Here is a 22,660-nt window from a genome sequence, read left to right as displayed (position 1 = left end):
TCTGGCAGGCTTCCACCAGACACCCTCCTGGCTCACTCTCTCACTTCTTACAACACTTGCTTGAACAACGAGACACCACTTAATACCCACAAGGATGGCTACTATCAAAATGAAAACTGGAAGAAACTGGAAGCCTTGTGCACAGCTGGCGGGAACATAAAATGATGCAGACACTGTGGAAAGTGGTATGGCAGTTCCTCAAAAAATTATACAGAGGAAAATGAACCCTAATATTATGAATAATTAAAAATAATAAAAATTTATTTTAAAAATTCAACAGAAGCAGCAATCCCACTTCTAGGTATACACTCAAAAGAATTAAAAGCAGGGACTAGAAGAGATATTTGTATACTGTGTTCATAGCAGCATTATGCCCAGTAGTCAAATGTTGGAAGCAACCCAGGAGTCCAACAGACACATGGATAAACAAACTACTAGATAACATTTAATGGAATATTCTTCAGTCTTGAAAAGGAAGGAAATTCTGACACATGCTACAACATGGATGGACCTTAAGGACATTAGACTAACAGAAATATGCCAGTCACAAAAGAACAAATACTATATGATTCCACTTACATGTGCAGTCATATTCACAAGAGAAAGAAACCAGAACGATGGTTGCCAAGGGTTAGATGGAGGAAGGACGCAACGGGGAGTTAATTTTTTGTTTTGTTTTTGTTTTTGCTATTGGGGATTGAACCCAGGGGTGCTTAACCACTGAGCCACATCCCCAGACCGCCCCCCGCCCTTTAATATGTTTTATTTAGAGACAGGGTCCTGCTACATTGCTGAGGCTGGCTTCGAACTTGAAATCCTCCTGCCTCAGCCCCCTATGCCGTTGGGATTACAGGCGTGCACCACCACACCTGGCAAGAGTTATTGTTTAACAGGTGCAGAGCTTCCATTTGAGATGAAGAAAATGTTCTGAAGGTGGATGTTCATGATGGCTTCATAGTACTGTGAATGCACTCAATGGTACTGAACTGTATGTACATTTAAACATTGTTAAAATGGTATGTTTTAGGTTGTGAATAATTTATCCCAATAAAAAATAAAATAGAAGATGCACAAGAAGTTAAAAATTTAAGAAGGTCCCAATGTCCGAAAGTCACTCTCTCATTAGGCACACCCTTGCCATTGTATATTTATCTTTTTTGATAGCACTCACTACCTCCTAACAACAGAGTGATTCTCAAAATGTGGTTCCCAGACCAGCATCAGTGACACCTGAGAATGTGTTAGCAACACAGATTCTAGGGTTCCACCTAGGTGAGTCAGCCAGTCTGGGGGTGGGACCAGCAGTTGATTTTTATAAGCCTTCCTCTGGATGATTCTGATGCTAGTTAATCTTGGAGAACCACTGCTCCAACTTGCCATGTGATCTCCTTTCCTTGTTATTATCTGCCTGGGGGCAGAACTGGAAGCTCTGTTTTCTTCCTCCTGTGTCCCATGCTCTATGTGGCAGATGCTCACCAAGTGTTTGAGTGAATGAGGACTATTTAGTACTGAGAGAGGGATGAACACTGCACCTCTTTTTCTCTTAATGCTCATGACAGTACTGCAAAGATTCTATTCCCATTTTGTAAATAAGGACACAAAGGTACCAAGAGGGTAAGTGGTGTGGCCAGGGTCACGCAGCTAGCAAGGGGCAGGGTAAGATCACACCCAGACCAAAGCCTTGACCACTCTGCCTCACATGTCAATGCAACCAGCTTCCCTAAGCACCTTTGCTGTGCAAATAAATCCCAGGCTTGAAGGGGCTTGTGGCCTCTTTGCAGACAACGAGGCAATAATCTCAAACATGATCACCCATCATATGCTGAAACAACCATGAGGATGCCATGACTTCTCTCTCCTCCTAGAAAGCTGGCAAGGAGAGACTGTCTGATGCACCTTCCCAAGGCTATGTTCCTTGAACTAGGAAGGAACATCCAGAGATAAGATTGGCAAGTGTTGCCCTCAACAGTATCAAGTCTTCTGATCCATGAACACTGGACATCTTTCCACTTATTTGGATCTTCCTTTATTTTGACAATGCTTTGGCAGTTTTAGAGTACAAGTTTTGCGCTTATTTTGTTAAAATCATCCCTAATTAATATACTCTTTTGCATATTATTGTAAATAAGATTCTTAATTTCATTTTCATTTTGCTCATTGCTGCTGCATGCAAATATAATTGATTTTTATATATTCATCTTATATTCTGCAACCTTGCTGAGTTTTTTTTTTTTTTTTTTTTTTTAATCAGCAATGGTTTCCTAAAGAACTCCTAAGGATTTTCTACATATAATATCACACCATCAGGAAACAGAGATATTTTACTTCTTCCTTTGCAATCTGGAGGCATTTTATTTTGTTTTCTTATCTAATTGCCCAGCTAGAATTTCCAGTACAATACTAACTGGATGTGGTGAAGGCAAGACTCCTTGCCTTGTTTTTGATCTTGGAAGAAAAGTATTTGGTATTCCTCTATTAAGTATGAGCTATCTGTGGGGTTTTGTAGATGGCCTTTATTAGGTTAAATTCTCTTTTATTCTGAGTGTGCTTGCTTTTATCAAATGCTTTTTCTGAGTTTACTGAGATATTCATGTGATTTTTTCTTTTCTTTTGGTACCAGGCATTTAACCCAGGTTTTTATCTTTTGAGACAGAGTCTTACTAAGTTACTCAGGGCTTTGCTAAGTTGCTGAGGCTGTCTTTGAACTTGTGCTCCTTCTGCCTCAGCCGCCTGAACTACTGGGATGTTCATATGATTTCTGTCCTGTATTCTACTGATATATTACACTAATTGATTTTCGGATGCTTTAAGTCACTCTCCCACTCCTTGGGTAAATCTCATTTAGTCATAGCATATAACTGTTTTACAAATTGCTGGATTCAGCGTGTCAGTGTTTGGTTGATGATTTCGCCTCTATATCCTTGAGGCATATTGGCACTCCAGCAATGATTCTCATGTTCTGCTGTACCATCAATCTTTTGCAATGCTGTTTTGTATTCCAGCTTAAAACATACACAGGGGCTGAGGTTGTGGCTCAGTGGTAGAGTGCTTGCCTGGCATGTGTGAGGCACTGGGTTTGATTCTCAGCACCACATACAAATAAATAAATAAAATAAAGGTCCATTGACAACTGGAAAAATATTTTAAAAAAGAACACTCACACACACAAAACCACTTTGCACTTGACTTCCCCTCCAGGTACTATTCCATTCCTCTTTCCCTTTATAGTAAATGCCTTGAAAAAGTTGGTTATGCTCATGATCCCATTCCCCTGTACTGTTTTCCACAATTACTATTAGGCTGAACTGCCAGAACTCCAACAGGGCCACCTCTGATCAAGTCACCAAGGAGCACACTCAATCTGGGACCTCCTCTAATTGATCTATCAGCAGCGCTCATCCAGCCTCAAGGCTTCAAATTTTATCTACGTGCCAGTAGCCCCCCAAAGTCTCTCTCCAGCCTAGTTCTCTCTCTTGATCTCTAGACTTAAATATAACTGCTTATTTGACATCTGAACTGAACCATCTACCAAGTAGTTCAACTAAACTAAGTCCCAGTCTTCCTTCCAAATAACTGTACTTCCTGTGGTCCTGTTCATTGCCAATCCATCCTTCTGTTGTTTAGATCAAAAGACTCTGGAATTACCAATGATTTCTCTCATTCATTCTCTAAAGTCCATTGTAGCCTGGCAAAACTACCAGGTCTACCTTCAAAATAAACCAAGAATTCAATTACAGTTATCCTGCAGTATAAAGAATTTGTCCTAGGAGCCCCCACAGATAGCAAAATCCACAGAAGCTCAAGTTGCTCATGTAAAATGGTTTAGTGTTTGCACTGAACCACATAATTCTCCCACATACTTTAAATCATTTCGAGATTATTTGTAATGCCTAATGAAATATAAAAGTTACATAATTGTTATACTACATATTTTAGAAAGTAATGAGAAGAAAAAGTCTGTACGTGTTCAGGACAGATGCATTTTTTTTTTTCTCTCTCAAATATTTTCAACCCTGGCTGAACCGGCAGATCCAGATTCAACTGTACTTCCTATCGCCACCACTGTCCAGGGCAAGCTGCCCTCCCCTCTCACCTGCATTATTGGGTAAGGAATTCCTAACTGGTCTCCCTGCTCCTCACCTGCCCTCCCTTCATTTATTCTCAACACAGTACCAAAGGGATCCTGTCAGGTTCTGACACTTCTCTGTCCAAAACCCTGGGATGCAATCACCCTGCTATGATGACAAGTTCCCATTCCCTCCTTGGCCTCCCCCTCTTCTTGCCCATAATTCACTCTGCTCCAGCTACCTGGTCCCCTTGCTGCTCTTCACTATGGACACCTCTGCCCATGGTGTCATCTCCTTTACTCAGAGGTCACCAAACTATAATCCCTGCCCTCCACTACCCTTACCCCATCAGGTCTACAGACAGATTTGCTTAGTTTTCTTATCATCCATCTCCTCAACTAGAATGTGAGTTCCCATGAGGACCTGTCTTCCTGCTCACGGCTACTGCCCCAGCCTCTAGAACATATTTGAAAATAAGAGACAGACTGGCTAAGTAAGTGAATGAACGAGTGAATGAATGTACATGAGATCTTCCGGGTAGGCCACCCCTGGGCAAGCCATCAGCAATGACAACTGCCTCCAGTCTGTAGCTTGCATGCTGCCTACTAGAGTCTGTCAGAGGTAACTGCTGGCCCCCAGAGCAAACATGTCTGAAAGGGCTCCTGACTCTGTTATGAAACAGCAGAGAAGGACTGACCCTCTAAGCCTCCTTTCCAGGAGACCCAGGTTAACAACGGCTCTGCCAGGAAACCTTCCCAGGCTGCCTGAGCCCACCTACGAGCATCATGCTTGCCCAGACATGACTGGCATTGCGGGCTCCTAGCATTTCTGTTTCCTCTGTACTTCTGGTAGAAAGGAGATAAAGTGCCTTTGATGACAGTCCCTGTTTAATGACCAGAAGTTAGTCCTTCAGCACACAGCCTGGGGACAAATGGTGGGTCCCAAGGAAGTGGCAAGGCTGAGTTCTACATGGGATTCCACCAATGGTACCCATTCTGAGCAAACAGAGAGATGGATGTGTGGGTGGGGGGCCAGGCCCACTGAGCTGAGCCACCGAGCACAGGTAGAGCTGTGTGAGGGTGTTGGTGCTCTTGGATATGCTGCTGGGGCTAGTTCAAGTGTGGTCTTTGAAGTCAGAAGTGCCACCCGCCTCCCTCACAGCCCATGTCATCTTGGACAAATTACTTAGTCTAGTTTTCTCTTCTTTACTTTTCTTTTGATCTTTTAACGTAGTGAAATATGTGCACGTCCACAAAAGTACTTAAAACATAAATATACAGATTAACATTATTATTGCAAAATGAACACCTGTGTAACTCTACCCAAGTCAAGTAAGGACCATCCCAGAAACCATATGCCCCTCTCCCACTCTTAAACTCATTCTCCCTCCCCACCATCCTGAGTTTTAAGGCATTCATTTCTTTGCTTCATATTTTTGCTATGAATTTTTGCTATAAATTTTATACAAATGGAATGATACAGCATATGATTTTTCAGTTTATCTGGCTTCCTCATTTCTACATCATTTGAAATTTTCATGCATATTTTTAGGTAGAACAATTCTTTCACAAGGTCGTAGAATTTCCCAAGTAGTTATTTATTTCCCATTGTAGTTATTTATTCATGGTATTGTTGCTGGGCATTTGGGTTAGTGGCAGGCTATTAAAGTAAGACTGCTGTGAACATCTTATGTGTTCAGAGCACATCAGGTGCTCCTAAAGCTGAACATACATTTCTATATAGGACATGCCTCCAGGTGCTCTGGGACTCCCACATGCAATAGCATAGTAACATTTGCAAGATTCTCCAGCCCTTTAACTTCATCACCACTTGCAACTGTCTTTTCACTTAGTCATTCTGGTGGTGAGCAGATGTATCATGTTATGGTTTCATTTGCATTTCTCTGATGATCAATGTGGTTGTGCACCACTGATCATGTCCACAGTCATGACTGCTTTTTTTGCAAAGTGCCCATTCAAGTCTCTTCCCCATGTTGCTGCTGGCTTATCTATCTTTGCCTTATTGATCTGTAAGAGGCTGGGGAGGGAGTCATTTGATGGGTTTAATGTGTTACAAACACCTTCTCCAAGAAGACATCCCTTTTTAGCCTTTTAAAGAACAAATGCCTTTTGTTTTGTGTAGTACAATTTATCAATCTTTTCCCAAAATATTAATGCCTTTTGTAAGTTATTTTTAAAAAAATCTTTCTCCACTCAAGGTTTTGATGATGTCCTGCTTCCTGGTACTCTAAGATGCCACCTGTCATGAATCAAAGTCCAGCCACATGGGATTGATTCTGTTTCTAGACTCTAATCTGTTCCACCTGCTCACTTTCAACAACCTTGCACTGAAGGAAGCCATTGGGAGGCTGGGGTAGTGTCTGGGTGGTTCCTGCCTTTCCAGGGCATTGAACTGGAGGTGTAGGTCAAATTTGCTGCAATCATCAGGGTCAGAGAGTCCACAGTTGACAGGGTGATGATATTTATGAAGTCTAGGAGAATCACTTAACTTTCATCACTATACGAACCCTTCTATGTGAGGTGTTTATAGTTTAGTGAAGGTGGTTAGGCAGGCTGTAACCAGGGATGAGAGAGGAGGGCTAGGATGACAGGCAAAAGATGGGCTCAGTCTATGGGGCTTGAAGATCTGGAAATGGGCTCTGAGCCCCAAGGGTGAGGGTCTGTCTCTGTCTGGAGTGTGCACCTATGAGACACTGCAGGGAGAGGAGGATGCCCCCAGCTTGGGTGTCAGAACCCGCCCAGCCCTGAGACTCCTGTCTCCACATTCAGCAGGGAGTTGGTGCCCTCTTCCACCAGGTCCCAAGAGATGGAGACCCCATCCTGAAAGCTCTTTCATGACTTTGCATGGACACCAACTTATCCAGATAGCAGTCAGATGGTTAAGTCACCTTCCCTTCTCTTGTACCATGTCCAGACCATAAGCATAACCCCAGCTCCATCTTCAGAACTTATTTGCAGATGGCCACTTCACACCAACCACCTCCTCCACTCCACCCCAGCATATCTCCCTTACTTCCTGTCTTATGACTATCTTGACCTACTGTGGCCACTCTTATCTATCTACAGAATCCCCACCACGGCTCCAGGGCCCAGCCACCTCTCTCACCTCAGACCCTCACACACTCCCTGTCTTCAGTCCCTTAGGCCCATGGGCCTGCCCAGCTGATTCCCACCTGGGCCTTTGTATTTGCCATCCCTCTGCTGGTTCTCTCATCCCTCCCCATGCTTCTTGCTCTCCCAGTCACTTCATTAAACCATCTGGGCCACCCTAGTGACATCCCCTCTGTCCTCTCACTGAGCTTTTTTATTCTGCTTCCTTGCATCTCTTGCTCCTGGACATCACCAGACACACATATTTGTCTGTCTCCTGAGGAGAATGGAGGGCAGGGGAGGGCGGAGGTATGATCTGTTGTATTTACCACTGAATTCTTAGTGCCTGGAATAGAAGTTGGTGCCTTTTAGGCACCCAGGAAATGCTTCTGAATAAAGGAAGAAGCAAGTTAGTGACAACAGGTACTTTCCCCATGTGGTTTCAGTAAGGCCCAGCAGAAGAGAAGGAAGCAGGACCCATGCATGGAGTATAACCCTAAGCAAGCCTGCAGCCAACCTCTGGCCTGTGCACAGACCACTTTGCACCCACCCAGAATTTAGGAGGAAGCAGGGAGGCCAGTATATAAGCCGCAGGACTCTGGTTGGAGGAGGGCCTATTTTTGAAAAGTGGATCTGCTTTGCCCACAGGGGAGAGGTGTGACTTGAAGGCCAGCAGCAGAGGGGCCAGGCTGCAGTCAGATGTGCAGGACACAGCCAGCAAGTCCCAACAGAGAGGGAACTTGGGGCTCAGGGTCGGGGAGGGCAAGATTACCTGCAGACAAGGGTTCTAGAGGGTGGGCATGCGAGCTACGGGCAGTACCTCCGCCAAGCGGGGCCAAGATGACCCGGCGGATGGCCTGCACCCAGTCCTCCATGTCACGCTGGGAGCTGGCCATAAGCAGGAGCGCCTCAGGGTTGGCTGGCACCTTCTCCCGCTCCCCGGCACCACCTGCAAGACAGGGAGACAAGGCTTATGCAGGGTCCACATGTGGGACAACAGGGTGCCCACCTGGCTGCATGTTCTCCAGCCCTGACACCTAGGAGCTTAATTTCCTGAGGAGTGCTTTCCAGAGCCTTCTGACTACAACCCTGTTTTTGGTTCATTTTTCCAGCCTATTTCCTTTACATCTCACCCATCTTTCTGGTTTTCTCTTTACTCACTTTATTTTTTCTTATCAAAATAGAAATCATTAAAAGCATCTCAGATTGAGGTATTGTGGTGCACACCTATAATCTCAGCTACTCAGGAGGCTGAGACAGGAGGATTGCAAGTTCTAGGCCAGCCTCAGCAACTTAGTGAGACTCTGTCTGAAAATAAAAAGTAAATAGTTCAACCCCCAATACGGGAGGAAAAAATAACAAGGCACTACAAGGCACTATTAGGAAAAAAAATGCAGATTTTTGGCCAGTCTCAGAGAAATTCAGTCCCCTACAGTAGTCTCATTATGTGATTTATTTTAAATGAATCACCTTTCCTTGCTTTTTTGTGGGGGATTGAACTCACGGGCATTCAACCACTGAGCCACATCCCCAGCCCTATTTTATGTTTTATTTAGAGACAGGGTCTCACTGAGTTGCTTGGCATCTCACAGTTGCTGAGGCTAGCTTTGAAGTCACGATCCTCCTGCCTCAGTCTCCAGAGCTGCTGGGATTACAGGCGTGTGCCACCACCCTTGCTTTAAATCTATGTCACCAAATGCTTTTTAACTTCAGCTCTGACCTGACAGTCTCCCCTCCCCATCCTAGATTACTGGTATCAGAGGATGGATATTAAAGCAGGATGGAGCACAGAATTCTCTGTGCCCATCGCAACTTGACACGGGACCCATATCTAAAGGCAAGAGGATGGGAAAGCTTGACCTCTTATGAACCCTTTGCCCCAGTAGCTCTCCTGGTTCTCATGTGTAAATTAATTAATCTTTGAGATTATTCTGAACTTTATGGGCAATTTAAGGGACTGTGTGTGTGTTGGGGGAGGAGGGCTAGGGACTAAACTTCATACATGCTAAAGAAATCTCTACCACTAATTATACCCCCAGTCCAATGTAAAAGATTTTTAAGAACAAGTCTGTCTTTATGTACCCATAATGTGTAATTCACTATCGCTTTCCTAAAGCCTCAATGTGTCAGACCTAACCAGGACCATCTCTGGTGGGTGGTAAGTCCCTGACACCCATATTCCCAAGGGAGGGTAAAGGCGGTTAGGGAGCATCCCGAGATTTAGGCTGCTTCTCATTGGAGTTTGTGGCTCAGCGTTGGAACCCAGATGGGGAGAAGTGCTTCCTGAGCGGAGAACATGTGCGTGTGTGCCTGTGCCAGCAGAAGGAGTTTTTAATTTTACAAGGTCCAATTTATCTTTTTCTTTTTTTAATTGGATGTGCTTGAATTATATTGTGTTGTGTCTGAGAAAACCTTTGCTTAACCCAAAGTCATAAAAATTTTTTCCTAGGTTTTCTTTAGAAGCTTCAGAGTTTTGGATTTCTAGTTAGGCCTAAGAGTAAATTTTTGTACATGTTCTAAGGTCTGAATTAAAGTTCATTCTGCTGTATATGGATGTTCCAGCACATATGTTGAAAAGACTATCCTCTGCTTCCTTGCCAGGGACCTACTTAGGTGATCATGCTACCTGCAAATAAGGACAGGTAGAATTTTATAAGGGACTTTTTCCTTTCCAGTCTGGGTACCTTTCATTTCATTCTAATTGCACAGATGAGAGCCTCAAATACAATGTTGAACAGAAGTGGCAGGAGCAAGCTTCTTATTCCTGATCTTGAAGCATTCAGATTTTCACCTTTAAGTATATCCATAATAGTTTTTTTGTGAACATATTTTATTAGGTTAAGGAAATTCCTTCTATTACTAGTTTGCTGAGAATATTTATCAGGAATAGATGTTGGATTTTGTTAAATGTCTTTTTTGCATCTATTGAAATGATCCTACTATGTTAATATGATAAATAACATTGATGGGTTTTCAAATGTCAAGCCAACCTCAAATAGCTGAGATAAACTCCACTATCCTATTTAAGTACAGTTGGGTTTGACCTTATTGAGACTTTTCTTTGTCTTTGAGGGAAATGGGCCCACAGTTATCTTCTCCTATAATGTCTTTGTCTGATTTTGGCATTATGGTGATGCGGCCCTCACAGAATAATCTATTAAGGATTTCTCACTTCTCAATTTTTTTCAGAGTTGTGTAGTGTTTCTATTATTTCTTCTTTAAGTATTTGATAGAATTCACTAGTGCAGCCAAGTAGGTCTGGAGCTTTCATTGTGGGGAGTTTTTTTTTTTTTTTTTTTTTTTTTTAATTAGTTATACATGACAGCAGAATGCATTTTACTCCATTATACATAAACGGAGTATAATTTCTCCTTCTTCTGGTTGTACATGATGTAGAATCACACCAGTCGTGTAGTCATATATATACATAAGGTAATAATGTCAGATTCATTCTACTATCCTTCCTATCCTCAAGCCCCTCCCCTCCCTTCATTCCCCTCCACTTAATCCAAAATTATTCTTCCCTAGGCCCTACCTATTGTGAATTAGCATCCGCATATCAGAAAAAACATTTGGTCTTTGGTTCTTGGGGATTGGCTTATTTCGCTTAGCATGGTATTCTCCAGTTTTATCCATTTACTGGTAAATGTTGTAATTTCATTCTTCTTTAAGACTGAGTAATATTCCATTGTGTGTGTCTGGGGAAGTTTTAACAATAAATTCAGTTTGTTTAATAAGTACAAATATTTCTTCTGGAGTGAACTTTGGTAGTTTTTATCTTTTAAGGAATTTGTTTCATCTATGTTACTGAATTACTAGCATAAAGTTCTTTATAATATTCCTTTATTACCCTCTTAACATTTGAAGAATCTCTAGTTATATAAGACCTCTCACTGATACTGAGAATTGATCATTTGCATCTTCTCTCATTTTGCCCTTATCAGTATTGCTGAAGGCTTAACACTTTTATCAATCTCAACAAGCTAACTTTTTGTTTTAATGATTTTGTCTATTCGTTCTCTGAGTTAGTAAATGTTGTTAAAGTTTGGATGGTAAATATCTTAAGTTTATAAGCCAGACAGTCTTTGTCACAACCACTCCACTCTGGAGAGAAAAAAAAACAAAAACAAACAAACAAACAAACAAAAAACCAGCTATAAGTCATGTGTAAATAAAAGGGCTTCTCTGCATTTGGGTAAAACTTAATTTACAAAGACAGGTAGCAGCCCATGGATTGTGATTTGCCAATCTGTATTCTATTTCACTGATTTCCACTCTGATCTGCATTAATTTCCTCTGCTTGCTTTGGGTGTAATTTGTCCTTTTTCTGGTTCCTGATGTATTTCCTGTTACAATTGTCTCCCTTAAGTACTGCTTGAGGGGTATCCCTAGATTTTGGTGTGTTGTGCTTTCATTTTAATTCAGTTCAAATAGCTTCCAATTTCCCTTTGGACTTCTTATTTGTTCAATGGGTTATTTAGAAGTGTGTTAATTTCCAAATTTGGGGGGATTTTCCAGAAATCTCTGTTTTTTATTTCTAATTTGACTCCTTATGTTGTCTGGCTTGAATCCTTTTATATTTATTAAAACTCGGTTTTGGTCCAGAATTCGGTCTATCTTTGTGGCTACTCTGTGTGCACGGAGGAAAATTATTCTGCTGTGGCTACAGAGTGGCCTATAAATGTCATCTTGCTCTGGTTAGACAGTTCTATTCAAGTCTTCAATATTCTTACAAGTTTTCTACTTGTTCTACCAATTATGAAGAAAGGGTTATTGAAATCTCCAGCTAACATTTTCCATTTGTCTATTTTTCCTTGCATTTCTGTCAGTTTTTCTTCATACAGTTTGAAGCTCTGCTATTAGAAGCATAAATATTTAGGATTGTTATATCCTCTTGGCGAATCCCCTGTACAGTTATTTATGAAATGATGAAATGACCTTCTTTTCCTTAGTAATGATTGTTCTGAAACCTTTGTCTGATGTCACTCCAGCTCTCTTTCGATGTGTCAGTATAATATCTTTTCCCATCCTTTCACTTTTAACTTATTTGTGTCTTTATACTGTAAGTGCATTTCTTGTCAGGCATATGGTTGGGTTTTGCTTTTTTGTCCAATCTGGCAAGCTCGAATTAACATGTGATTATTGCTATCCTTAGGTTTAAGTCTGTCTGTCTTTTATTTTTCATTGGTCCGATCAGTCCTTCTCTTCTTTCCTTTTTTTTTTTTTTTTCAATGATTCCACTCTAGTTCCTTTGTTGGCTTATCAGTAAAAAAAATCTCTTTGTCCTGCTCAGAAGTGAATATAATACTACCACATCTACGGACGTATTCTATGTGAAATACTGGACAATATACTTAACACATACTGTCACATGCAATCCTTACAAACACCTTAGCTTAGGAGTACTACTGAGGCAGAAACTGAAGCTCACAGAAGTTGAACATTTAGCGCATAAACAAACAAGTGCAGGGGCCAGGATGCAAATTCAGGTGTGTTCACCCATAAACTTGTTCTCTATTGTCCATGTAAATTTATGCAATGGAGAGAAGTGCAAAGAAGATGCAAAGAAGATAAGTTATTGAAACAAACTTTGGAGGGGCTGGGGTGTGATTCTGGGTACAGTGTTTGCCTGGCATGCATAAGGCTCTGGTTTCCATCCCTACCACCATGAAAATAAACAAATAAAACAAGTTTTGGAATTTTCTACAGCATTTGGTTATTTATGCCTATCTTTTCTCTGTTACTTTAGGGAACATTAATGTTAGCTTTAAAAAAAAAGATTATGGTAGGAAGTATTTCAGGAAGAAATTCAGAGCGATTGTACGGGGCCCCAGGTGGCTGCTCAGAGGAGGGGCCCCATAGCCAGGCGATTGGGTGCAGAGCAGGGTCCCAGGATCTAGGAGGCTTCTGGGTGGAAGAGCCGCACAGAGACAGGCTTAGGGCGGAGCAAAGGTTCCAGGCCTGCGGGCAGATTCTCTGAGGAGGGGCAGCCTAAGGAGATTCATCTGCGAAGGGTGAGGCTCCCAGGCCCAGGAGGTAGGGCCGGGCCCCTGGGAACTTTGCAGAGGAAGGCAGCCCAGCCCAGGCGGTACCTGTAAATTGAGGGGAACCTCTAGGAAGGAACTGACCAGCGAGACCTCCCCACCGGGTGAGTCTTCCCTGCCGGGTGAGGTTTCCCCACAAGGACGGTAAAACCAGAGACTCAGGCCCAAACAGGCCTTGCCTCAGCCCGCAGCCTAGGTCCCCGTTGGATGACCATTGGTCAACAAGTGGAGGCACCTCTACCCACTAGCAGGGATTATACCCCACCTGAAGGCCACCACTCCTAGAGAGGCAGCTTCCTTGTGGAGCACCACATTATCAACTTCCTCCAAGACTTCAGCCTACTGAAGGCTAAGGGGGGAAATATATAGAAATCTTCAGGGACATTGTAAGTCAATAGAGGAAATCTGCAATATCTCAGCGGTCCACTGATACCTGAACAATATGAGAAAACAAGGGAAGAAAATGCTGCAAACAAATCTAGATGTAACATCAATAAAACCCAATGACAGCATGGCAGAAGAAATGACAGAAAAGGAGTTCAGAATGTACATAATTAAAATGATCAGAGAAGCAAACGATGAGATGAAAGAGCAAATGTATGCACTGAATGATGAGATGAAAGAGCAAATGCAAGCATTGAATGATCGCACCAATCGACAGTTAAAAGAGCAAATACAGGAAGCAAAAGATCATTTCAATAAAGAGTTAGAGATATTGAAAAAAAACCAAACAGAAATCCTTGACATGAAGGAAACAATAAACCAAATTAAGAACTCCATAGAGCTCCCTCAGTCCCAGGCCTCCGAGCACACCTCTCCTGCGGCCCGCTGGCCCCTGGCTTCTACTCTCCGCCATGTACTGCCGCTTGGGCGAAGCGCTGCTGCTGTTGCGCGCCGGACCCGCTGTGCTGGGCTCGGCGGCAGCGGACTCGGCCGCGTTGCTGGGCTGGGCCCCCGGGCAGCCCGCCGCCTCCCCGCAACCCGGGTTCACGCCGCCCGCCCGGCGCCACTACAGTGAGGCGGCGGCCGACCGCGAAGACGACCCCAACTTCTTCAAGATGGTGGAGGGCTTCTTCGACCCTGGCGCCAGCATCGTGGAGGACAAGCTGGTGGAGGACCTGAAGACCCGGGAGAGCGAGGAGCAGAAGCGGAACCGGGTGCGAGGCATCCTGCGAATCATCAAGCCCTGCAACCATGTGCTGAGCCTCTCCTTCCCCATTCGGCGCGACGACGGTTCCTGGGAGGTCATCGAGGGTTACCGGGCCCAGCACAGCCAGCACCGCACGCCGTGCAAGGGAGGTATCCGTTACAGCACTGATGTGAGTGTAGATGAAGTAAAAGCATTGGCTTCTCTGATGACTTACAAGTGTGCAGTGGTTGATGTTCCATTTGGGGGTGCTAAAGCAGGTGTTAAGATCAATCCCAAGAACTATACAGATAATGAATTGGAGAAGATCACAAGAAGGTTCACTATGGAGCTCGCCAAAAAAGGTTTTATTGGTCCTGGCATTGATGTGCCTGCCCCGGACATGAGCACAGGCGAGCGGGAGATGTCCTGGATGGCTGATACCTATGCCAGCACCATAGGGCACTATGATATTAATGCACATGCCTGTGTTACTGGTAAACCCATCAGTCAAGGAGGCATCCATGGACGCATCTCTGCTACTGGCCGTGGTGTTTTCCATGGAATTGAAAACTTTATCAATGAAGCTTCTTACATGAGCATTTTAGGAATAACACCAGGATTTGGAGATAAAACATTTGTGGTTCAGGGGTTTGGTAACGTGGGCCTGCACTCTATGAGGTATTTACATCGTTTTGGTGCTAAATGTGTTGGTGTTGGTGAATCTGATGGGAGTATATGGAATCCAGATGGTATTGACCCAAAGGAACTGGAAGATTTCAAATTGCAACATGGATCAATTCTGGGCTTCCCCAAGGCAAAGGTATATGAAGGAAGTATCTTGGAGGCTGACTGTGATATACTGATCCCTGCTGCCAGTGAGAAGCAGTTGACCAAATCCAATGCACCCAGAGTCAAAGCCAAGATCATTGCTGAAGGTGCTAATGGACCAACCACTCCAGAAGCTGATAAGATTTTTCTGGAGAGGAACATCATGGTTATTCCAGATCTCTACTTAAATGCTGGTGGAGTGACAGTATCTTACTTTGAGTGGCTGAAGAATCTGAATCATGTCAGCTATGGCCGATTAACCTTCAAATACGAAAGGGATTCTAACTACCACTTGCTCATGTCTGTTCAAGAGAGTTTAGAAAGAAAATTTGGAAAGCATGGTGGAACAATTCCTGTCGTACCCACTGCAGAGTTCCAGGACAGGATATCAGGTGCATCAGAGAAAGACATTGTGCATTCTGGGTTAGCCTACACCATGGAGCGTTCAGCCAGGCAAATTATGCGTACAGCCATGAAGTATAACCTGGGCTTGGACCTGAGAACAGCTGCCTATGTCAATGCCATTGAGAAAGTCTTCAAAGTGTACAACGAAGCTGGCGTGACCTTCACATAGATGGATCTTGGTTAACTTCCTCATCACCCTCTTCACCTAAAACTTCTGCTGACCTATCACAAGTTTACATGTAACTGCAGAAATCTTTCTCTCATGACTCATTAAACAATGGACACTGTTCTCAACAAGTCAATCTGTTCAGCCCCTTAAGAAGAAAGAAATTAAGTTTAGGGGATCTGTACAATCTGATGAGTATGAAAGTAGAAATCACCTATTCCAGAGAGCCATTTAGGCACTTTGCTTTTAAATAAAAAGTCTTTTGCCTGACTGTGCTGCCTTGCTCCAGGGCTCTTCTAACATAGTCAGTGCTATTACCAGGGAAAGCAGTCAAGAACAGTCACTCAGTTTTGCTCTGGACAAATCTGGGACGTACTATAACTTGGACACATGTGAGAATTAGAGATACTGTTTTCAGAAAGTAGCATGGTCCTCAAATGAGTTATTGATATTACATCTGCATAATAACTCAGTTTTACAAGCTGCAAACAAAAATAAAAGCTGTCTCGTATGCATTTTATTCTCATAGAATAAAATAAGTACATGCTGCTGTAATAAAATTGCCTTGAATCACTTAAAAAAAAAAAAAAAAAAAAAAAGAACTCCATAGAAAGCATATCCAATAGGATAGAACACCTGGAAGACAGAACCTCAGACATTGAAGACAAAATATTTAACCTTGAAAACAAAGTTGAACAAACAGAGAAGATGGTAAGAAATCATGAACAGAATCTACAAGAACTATGGGATATCATGAAAAGGCCAAATTTAAGAATTATTGGGATTGAGGAAGGCTTAGAGAAACAAACCAAAGGAATGAACAATCTATTCACTGAAATAATATCAGAAAATTTCCCAAATCTGAAGAATGAAATGGAAAATCAAGTTCAAGAGGCTTATAGGACTCCAAATACACAAAATTACAACAGACCCACACCAAGGCACATTATAATGAAAATACCTAACATACAAAATAAAGACAGAATTTTAAAGGCTGCAAGAGAAAAGAATCAAATGACATTCAGGGAGAAACCAATATGGATATCAGCAGATTTTTCAATCCAGACCCTAAAAGCTAAAAGGGCCTGGAACAACATTTTTCAAGCCCTGAAACAAAATGGATGCCAACCAAGAATCTTATACCCAGCAAAACTTACCTTCAAATTTGACGATGAAATAAAATCCTTCCATGATAAACAAAAGCTAAAAGAATTTACAAAAAGAAAGCCAGCATTACAGAACATTCTCAGCAAAATATTCCATGAGGAAGAGATGAAAAACAAAGAAGCAAATCAGCAAAGGGAGGAATTATCCTAAAGGAATTGTCAAATAAAGGAGGAAACAAGTTGTGTCAAACAAATAAATAAATAAAATTTTAAAAATGAACCAAATGATCAGGAAACCAATCATATCTCTATAATAACCCTGAATGTTAATGGCCTGAATTCATCAATCAAAAGACATAGACTGGCAGATTGGATTAAAAAGAAAGATCCAACAATATGTTGCCTGCAAGAGACTCACCTCATAGAAAAAGATACCCATAGACTAAAGGTGAAAGGATGGGGAAAAACATACCATGCACATGGACTCAGCAAAAAAGATAGAGTATCCATCCTCATTTCAGATAATGTGGACTTCAAGTCAAAGTTAGTCAGAAGGGATAAAGAAGGTCATTTCATACTGCTTAAGGGAAGCATAAATCAGCAAGATATAACAATCATAAACATCTATGCCCCAAACAGTGGCTCATCCATGTATGTCAAACAAATCCTTCTCAATTTCAGAAACCAAATAGACCATAACACAATAATACTAGGTGATTTTAACACACCTCTCTCACCACTGGACAGATCTTCCAGATAAAAATTGAACAAAGAAACCGTAGATCTCAATAACACAATCAATAATTTAGACTTAACGGACATTTATAGAATATACCATCCAACCAACAGCGAATACACTTTCTTCTCAGCAGCACATGGATCCTTCTCTAAAATAGACCATATATTATGCCACAAAGCTAATGTTAGCAAATACAAGAAGATAGAGACACTACCATGCATTCTATCAGATCATAATGGATTGAAGTTAGAAATAAATGAAAGAGTAAAACACAGAAACTATTACAACATCTGGAGATTAAACAATATGTTATTATATGATGAATGGATAACAGAAGATATTAGGAAGGAAATTAAAAAATTCTTAGAGGTAAATGAGAACAAAGAAACATCATATCAAAATCTCTGGGACACTATGAAAGCAGTACTTAGAGGGAAATTTATTTCATGGAGCGCATTTAATAAAAGAAGTAAAACTCAACAAATAAACGAACTAACACTACAGCTCAAAGCCCTAGAAATAAAAGAACAGAACAGCACCAAAAGTAGTAGAAGACAGGAAATAGTTAAACTCAGAGCTGAAATCAATGAAATTGAACAAAAGAAACAATACAAAAAATTGACAAAATAGTTGGTTCTTCGAAAAAATAAACAAAATTGATAAACCTTTAGCCACACTAACAAAGAGAAGATGAGAGAAAACCCAAATCACTAAAATTCGGAATGAACAAGGAAATATCACAACAGACAGGACTGAAATACAAAACATAATTAGAAGCTATTTTGAAAATCTATACTCCAACAAAACAGAAAACCTCGAAGACATCAACAGGTTTCTAGAGACATATGAATTGCCTAAACTGAACGAGGAGGACATACACAATTTAAATAGACCAATTTCAAGTACTGAAATAGAAGAAGTCATCAAAAGCCTACCAACAAAGAAAAGTCCGGGACCAGATGGGTTCTCAGCCGAGTTCTACAAAACCTTTTAAGAAGAGCTCATTCCAATACTTCTCAAAGTATTCCATAAAATAGAAGAGGAGGGAACCCTCCCAAACTCATTCTATGAAGCCAATATCACACTGATACCTAAACCAGACAGAGACTCATCAAGGAAAGAAAATTTCAGACCAATATCCTTAATGAACATCGATGCAAAAATTCTCAACAAAATTTTAGCAAATCGCATACAAAAACATATTAAAAAGATAGTGCACCATGATCAAGTAGGTTTCATCCCAGGGATGCAAGGTTGGTTCAACATCAGGAAATCAATAAACGTAATTCACCATATTAATAGACTTAAAGTCAAGAATCACATGATTATTTCAATAGATGCAGAAAAAGCATTTGATAAAATACAGCACCCCTTCATGCTCAAAACACTAGAAAAAACAGGGATAGTGGGAACATTCCTTAACATTGTAAAGGCCATTTATGCTAAGCCCATGGCTAATATCATTCTAAATGGTGAAAAACTGAAAGCATTCCCCCTAAAAACTGGAACAAGGCAGGGATGCCCTCTTTCACCACTTCTATTCAACATCGTTCTTGAGACTCTGGCCAGAGCAATTAGACAAACCAAAGAAATTAAAGGGACACGAATTGGAAAAGAAGAACTCAAACTATCCCTGTTCGCAGATGACATGATTATATATTTAGAGGAACCTGGAAATTCCACCAGAAAACTCTTAGAACTCATAAGTGAATTCAGTAAAGTAGCAGGTTACAAGATCAATGCCCATAAATCCAACGCACTTTTATACATAAGTGATGAATCTTCAGAAAGAGAAATTAGGAAAACTACCCCATTCACAATAGCCTTGAAAAAAATAAAATACTTGGGAATCAATCTCACAAAAGAGGTGAAAGACCTCTACAATGAGAACTATACAACACTAAAGAAAGAAATTAAAGAACACCTTAGAAGATGGAAAGATCTTCCATGTTCTTGGATAGGAAGAATTAATATTGTCAAAATGGCCATACTACCTAAAGTGCTATACACATTCAATGCAATTCCAATTAAAATCCCAATGACATACCTTACAGAAATAGAGCAAACAATTATGAAATTCATCTGGAAGAATAAGAAACCCAGAATAGCTAAAGCAATCCTTAGCAGGAAGAGTGAAACAGGGGGTATTGCAATACCAGAACTTCAACTCTACTACAAAGCAATAGTAACAAAAACGGCATGGTATTGGTACCAAAATAGAAAGGTAGATCAATGGTACAGAAGAGAGGACATGGACACAAACCCAAATAAATACAATTTTCTCATACTAGACAAAGGGGCCAAAAATATGCAATGGAGAAAAGATAGCCTCTTCAACAAATGGTGCTGGGAGAATTGGAAATCCATATGCAACAGAATGAAACTAAACCCATATCTCTCACCATGCACGAAACTAAACTCAAAATGGATTAAGGACCTTGGAATCAGACCAGAGACCCTGCAGATTATAGAAGAAAAAGTAGGTCCAGATCTTCACCTTGTTGGTCTAGGATCAGACTTCCTTAACAGGACTCCCATAGCACAAGAAATAAAAGCAAGAATCAATAACTGGGATAGATTCAAACTAAAAAGCTTTCTCTCAGCAAAGGAAACTATCAGCAATGCGAAGAAAGAGCCTACAGAGTGGGAGAATATCTTTGCCAATCATACTTCAGATAGAGCACTAATCTCCAGAATCCATAGAGAACTCAAAAAACTCTACTCCAAGAATTCAAATAATCCATTCGACAAATGGGCTAAGGAAATGAATAGACACTTCACAGAAGAAGATCTACAAGCAATCAACAAACATATGGAAAAATGTTCAACATCTCTAGTAATAAGAAAAATGCAAATCAAAACCACCCAAAGATTCCATCTCACCCCAATTAGAATGGCGATTATCAAGAATACGAGCAACAACAGGTGTTGGCGAGGATGTGGGGAGAAAGGTACACTCATACATTGCTGGTGGGGCTGCAAATTAGTGCAGCCACTCTGGAAAGCAGTGTGGAGATTCCTTAGAAGACTTGGAATGGACCCTCCATTTGACCCAGCTATTCCACTCCTTGGCCTGTACCCAAAGGACTCAAAATCAGCATACTACAGAGATACAGCCACATCAATGTTCATAGCTGCTCAATTCACAATAGCCAGACCGTGGAACCAACCTAGATGCCCTTCAATTGATGAGTGGATAAAGAAACTGTGGTATATATATACAATGGAATATTACTCAGCCATAAAGAATGATAAAATTATGGCATTTGCAGGGAAATGGATGAAATTGGAGAATATCATGCTAAGTGAGAGAAGCCAATCTCAAAAAGCCAAAGGACGAATGATATCGCTAATAAGTGGATGATGACACAAAATGGGGGGGAGGGAAGGGTTAGTGTTAGGGTTAGAGTTAGGGTTAGGGAGGGGGGCAAGGATGGAGGAAGGAAGTACTGTATAGAGGGTAAAGAGGGGTGGGAGGGGTGGGGGGAAGGGAAAAAATAACAGAATGAATCAAACAACATTACTCTATGTAAATTTATGATAACACAAATGGTATGCCTTTACGCCATGTACAGAGAAACAACATGTATCCCATTTGTTTACAATAAAAAAAAAAAAAAAATGATGTTCGACGGAAAGTCTCTAGGTACTCGGAGGAGAGTTCCCAACATTTCTAAAATGAATAAATTAATAAAACCTTCTGAAATTCAAAAAAAAAAAAGAAAGAAAGAAAAAAAAGAAAATGAAAGTAAAAAAATATGTGTGAAAGCATTTTGTGAACCACTGTATTATGGGACATGTTCCATGATGTTCTGATGAACTAATCAGTGTATACCTGGCCTGGCTGTCTCCTACCAGGGTTTAAGGAAAATGTTAAACAAAACAAGACCACTTAAAAGTAGCAGTAGCCAGTTGACATCTTTCTGGGAATACTTGCTGGCAACCCTAATTCAATATATTTCTGTACCTTTTCCCTCCCCCAACTTTGTCTTCCACTTTGATTTTCTATATAAGCAAATGATACCAAACTTAAAACTAGAAATTACTAAATAAATGTTTGAAGAGATAAATATGTTTAACCTGATTTAAACATTATTCAACATACACGTATTGAAATATTACATGGTACTCCATTAATGTGTAATTTTTATGTTATCATGTATCAGTAAAAAATAAATTTAAAAAATACACTACTCATGTACAGCCAGAGAAATTTGAAGTTGTGTTCCATTTGTGTACAATGTGTCAAAATGCATACTGTCATGTATAACCAATTAGAATAAATTTTTAAAATTAAAAATAATAGCTTAATTTGAGCAACAAAAATAAAATACAATACAATAAAAGAGGCAGTAGCAACAATGTATGATTTGTCCCATGCACACTGTCATCCTCCTCACTGCCCAGAAGGGCAAGGAACCCAGCAGCAGGATTCCCAGAAGTGAAGGCCAAGTCTCAGGGATACACAATGTCTAAACTGCTGTGCTCCAATGGAAATACAACATGAACTACACGAGCAATTTAAAATGTTTTAGTAGCTATGTGAAAAAAACTAACAAGAAACAGGTGTAATCATTTGTTTGTTTATTAGTACTGGGGATTGAACCCAGGGCCTCCTACATGCTAAGCATGTCCTCTACCAGTTATACCTCCAGACCTAGGTATAACTATTTTAAATAATTAATTCCATTTATCCCAATATAGTCACAATACTATAATTAGTGTTAGCATGCAATTAAAATTATTGAGCTTAAAAAATATATTTATGAGTCTTCAAAATTTTGATGTATATTTAAGCATTATAGCACCTCTCCATTGGACTAGACAAATTTCATGTATAGCCAGAAGAGACTGGTGGCTACAGTACTGGACAGTTTTTGAGCAGTGTAGATTGGGTGGTATAGGAGGGTATGCTGTCCATTGGTGACATTATTCTTCATACCATTTTCCCAAGAGAAGTGCTGGGACTCAGGGAGTGGCACCCTCAAGCATCCACAGAGAATCCCCAGGGTCAGCCTCCCCAGTCCGTCCCTGAGAATGTGCTCCAGGCTGAACCCACCTGCAAG

At 41.0% G+C, this 22,660-nt stretch overlaps 2 protein-coding genes across 11 annotated transcripts in view; one reads left to right on the top strand and one right to left on the bottom strand.

Annotated features, from left to right (window-relative positions):
* Nucleotides 1-22,660, bottom strand: part of ARHGAP22 (Rho GTPase activating protein 22) — a 225,663-nt gene that overhangs the window by 24,653 nt on the left and 178,350 nt on the right. For 6 of the 10 annotated variants that reach the window (XM_079137587.1, XM_079137584.1, XM_079137586.1 and 3 more), the window contains one exon: nt 7,950-8,126. The exons of 2 other annotated variants lie outside the window; for them this stretch is intronic. In XM_079137587.1, coding sequence (XP_078993713.1) covers nt 7,950-8,126 — 177 coding nt within the window. The remainder of the gene's footprint in view (nt 1-7,949; nt 8,127-22,660) is intronic. 2 more of the 10 variants (XM_079137589.1, XM_079137590.1) reach the window with 1 other exon arrangement.
* Nucleotides 14,061-16,324, top strand: LOC306658810 (glutamate dehydrogenase 1, mitochondrial-like). Its single transcript, XM_079136110.1, has one exon. It carries the CDS (start codon nt 14,076-14,078, stop codon nt 15,750-15,752), a length of 1,677 nt encoding a protein of 558 aa, XP_078992236.1. The 5' UTR covers nt 14,061-14,075; the 3' UTR covers nt 15,753-16,324.

This window comes from Sciurus vulgaris (assembly GCF_902686455.1).
Source record: "Sciurus vulgaris genome assembly, chromosome: 4".
Taxonomy (NCBI): Eukaryota; Metazoa; Chordata; class Mammalia; order Rodentia; family Sciuridae; genus Sciurus; species Sciurus vulgaris.
Note: the sequence above shows the minus strand (reverse complement) of the source record. Positions and strands in the feature narration are given on the sequence as shown.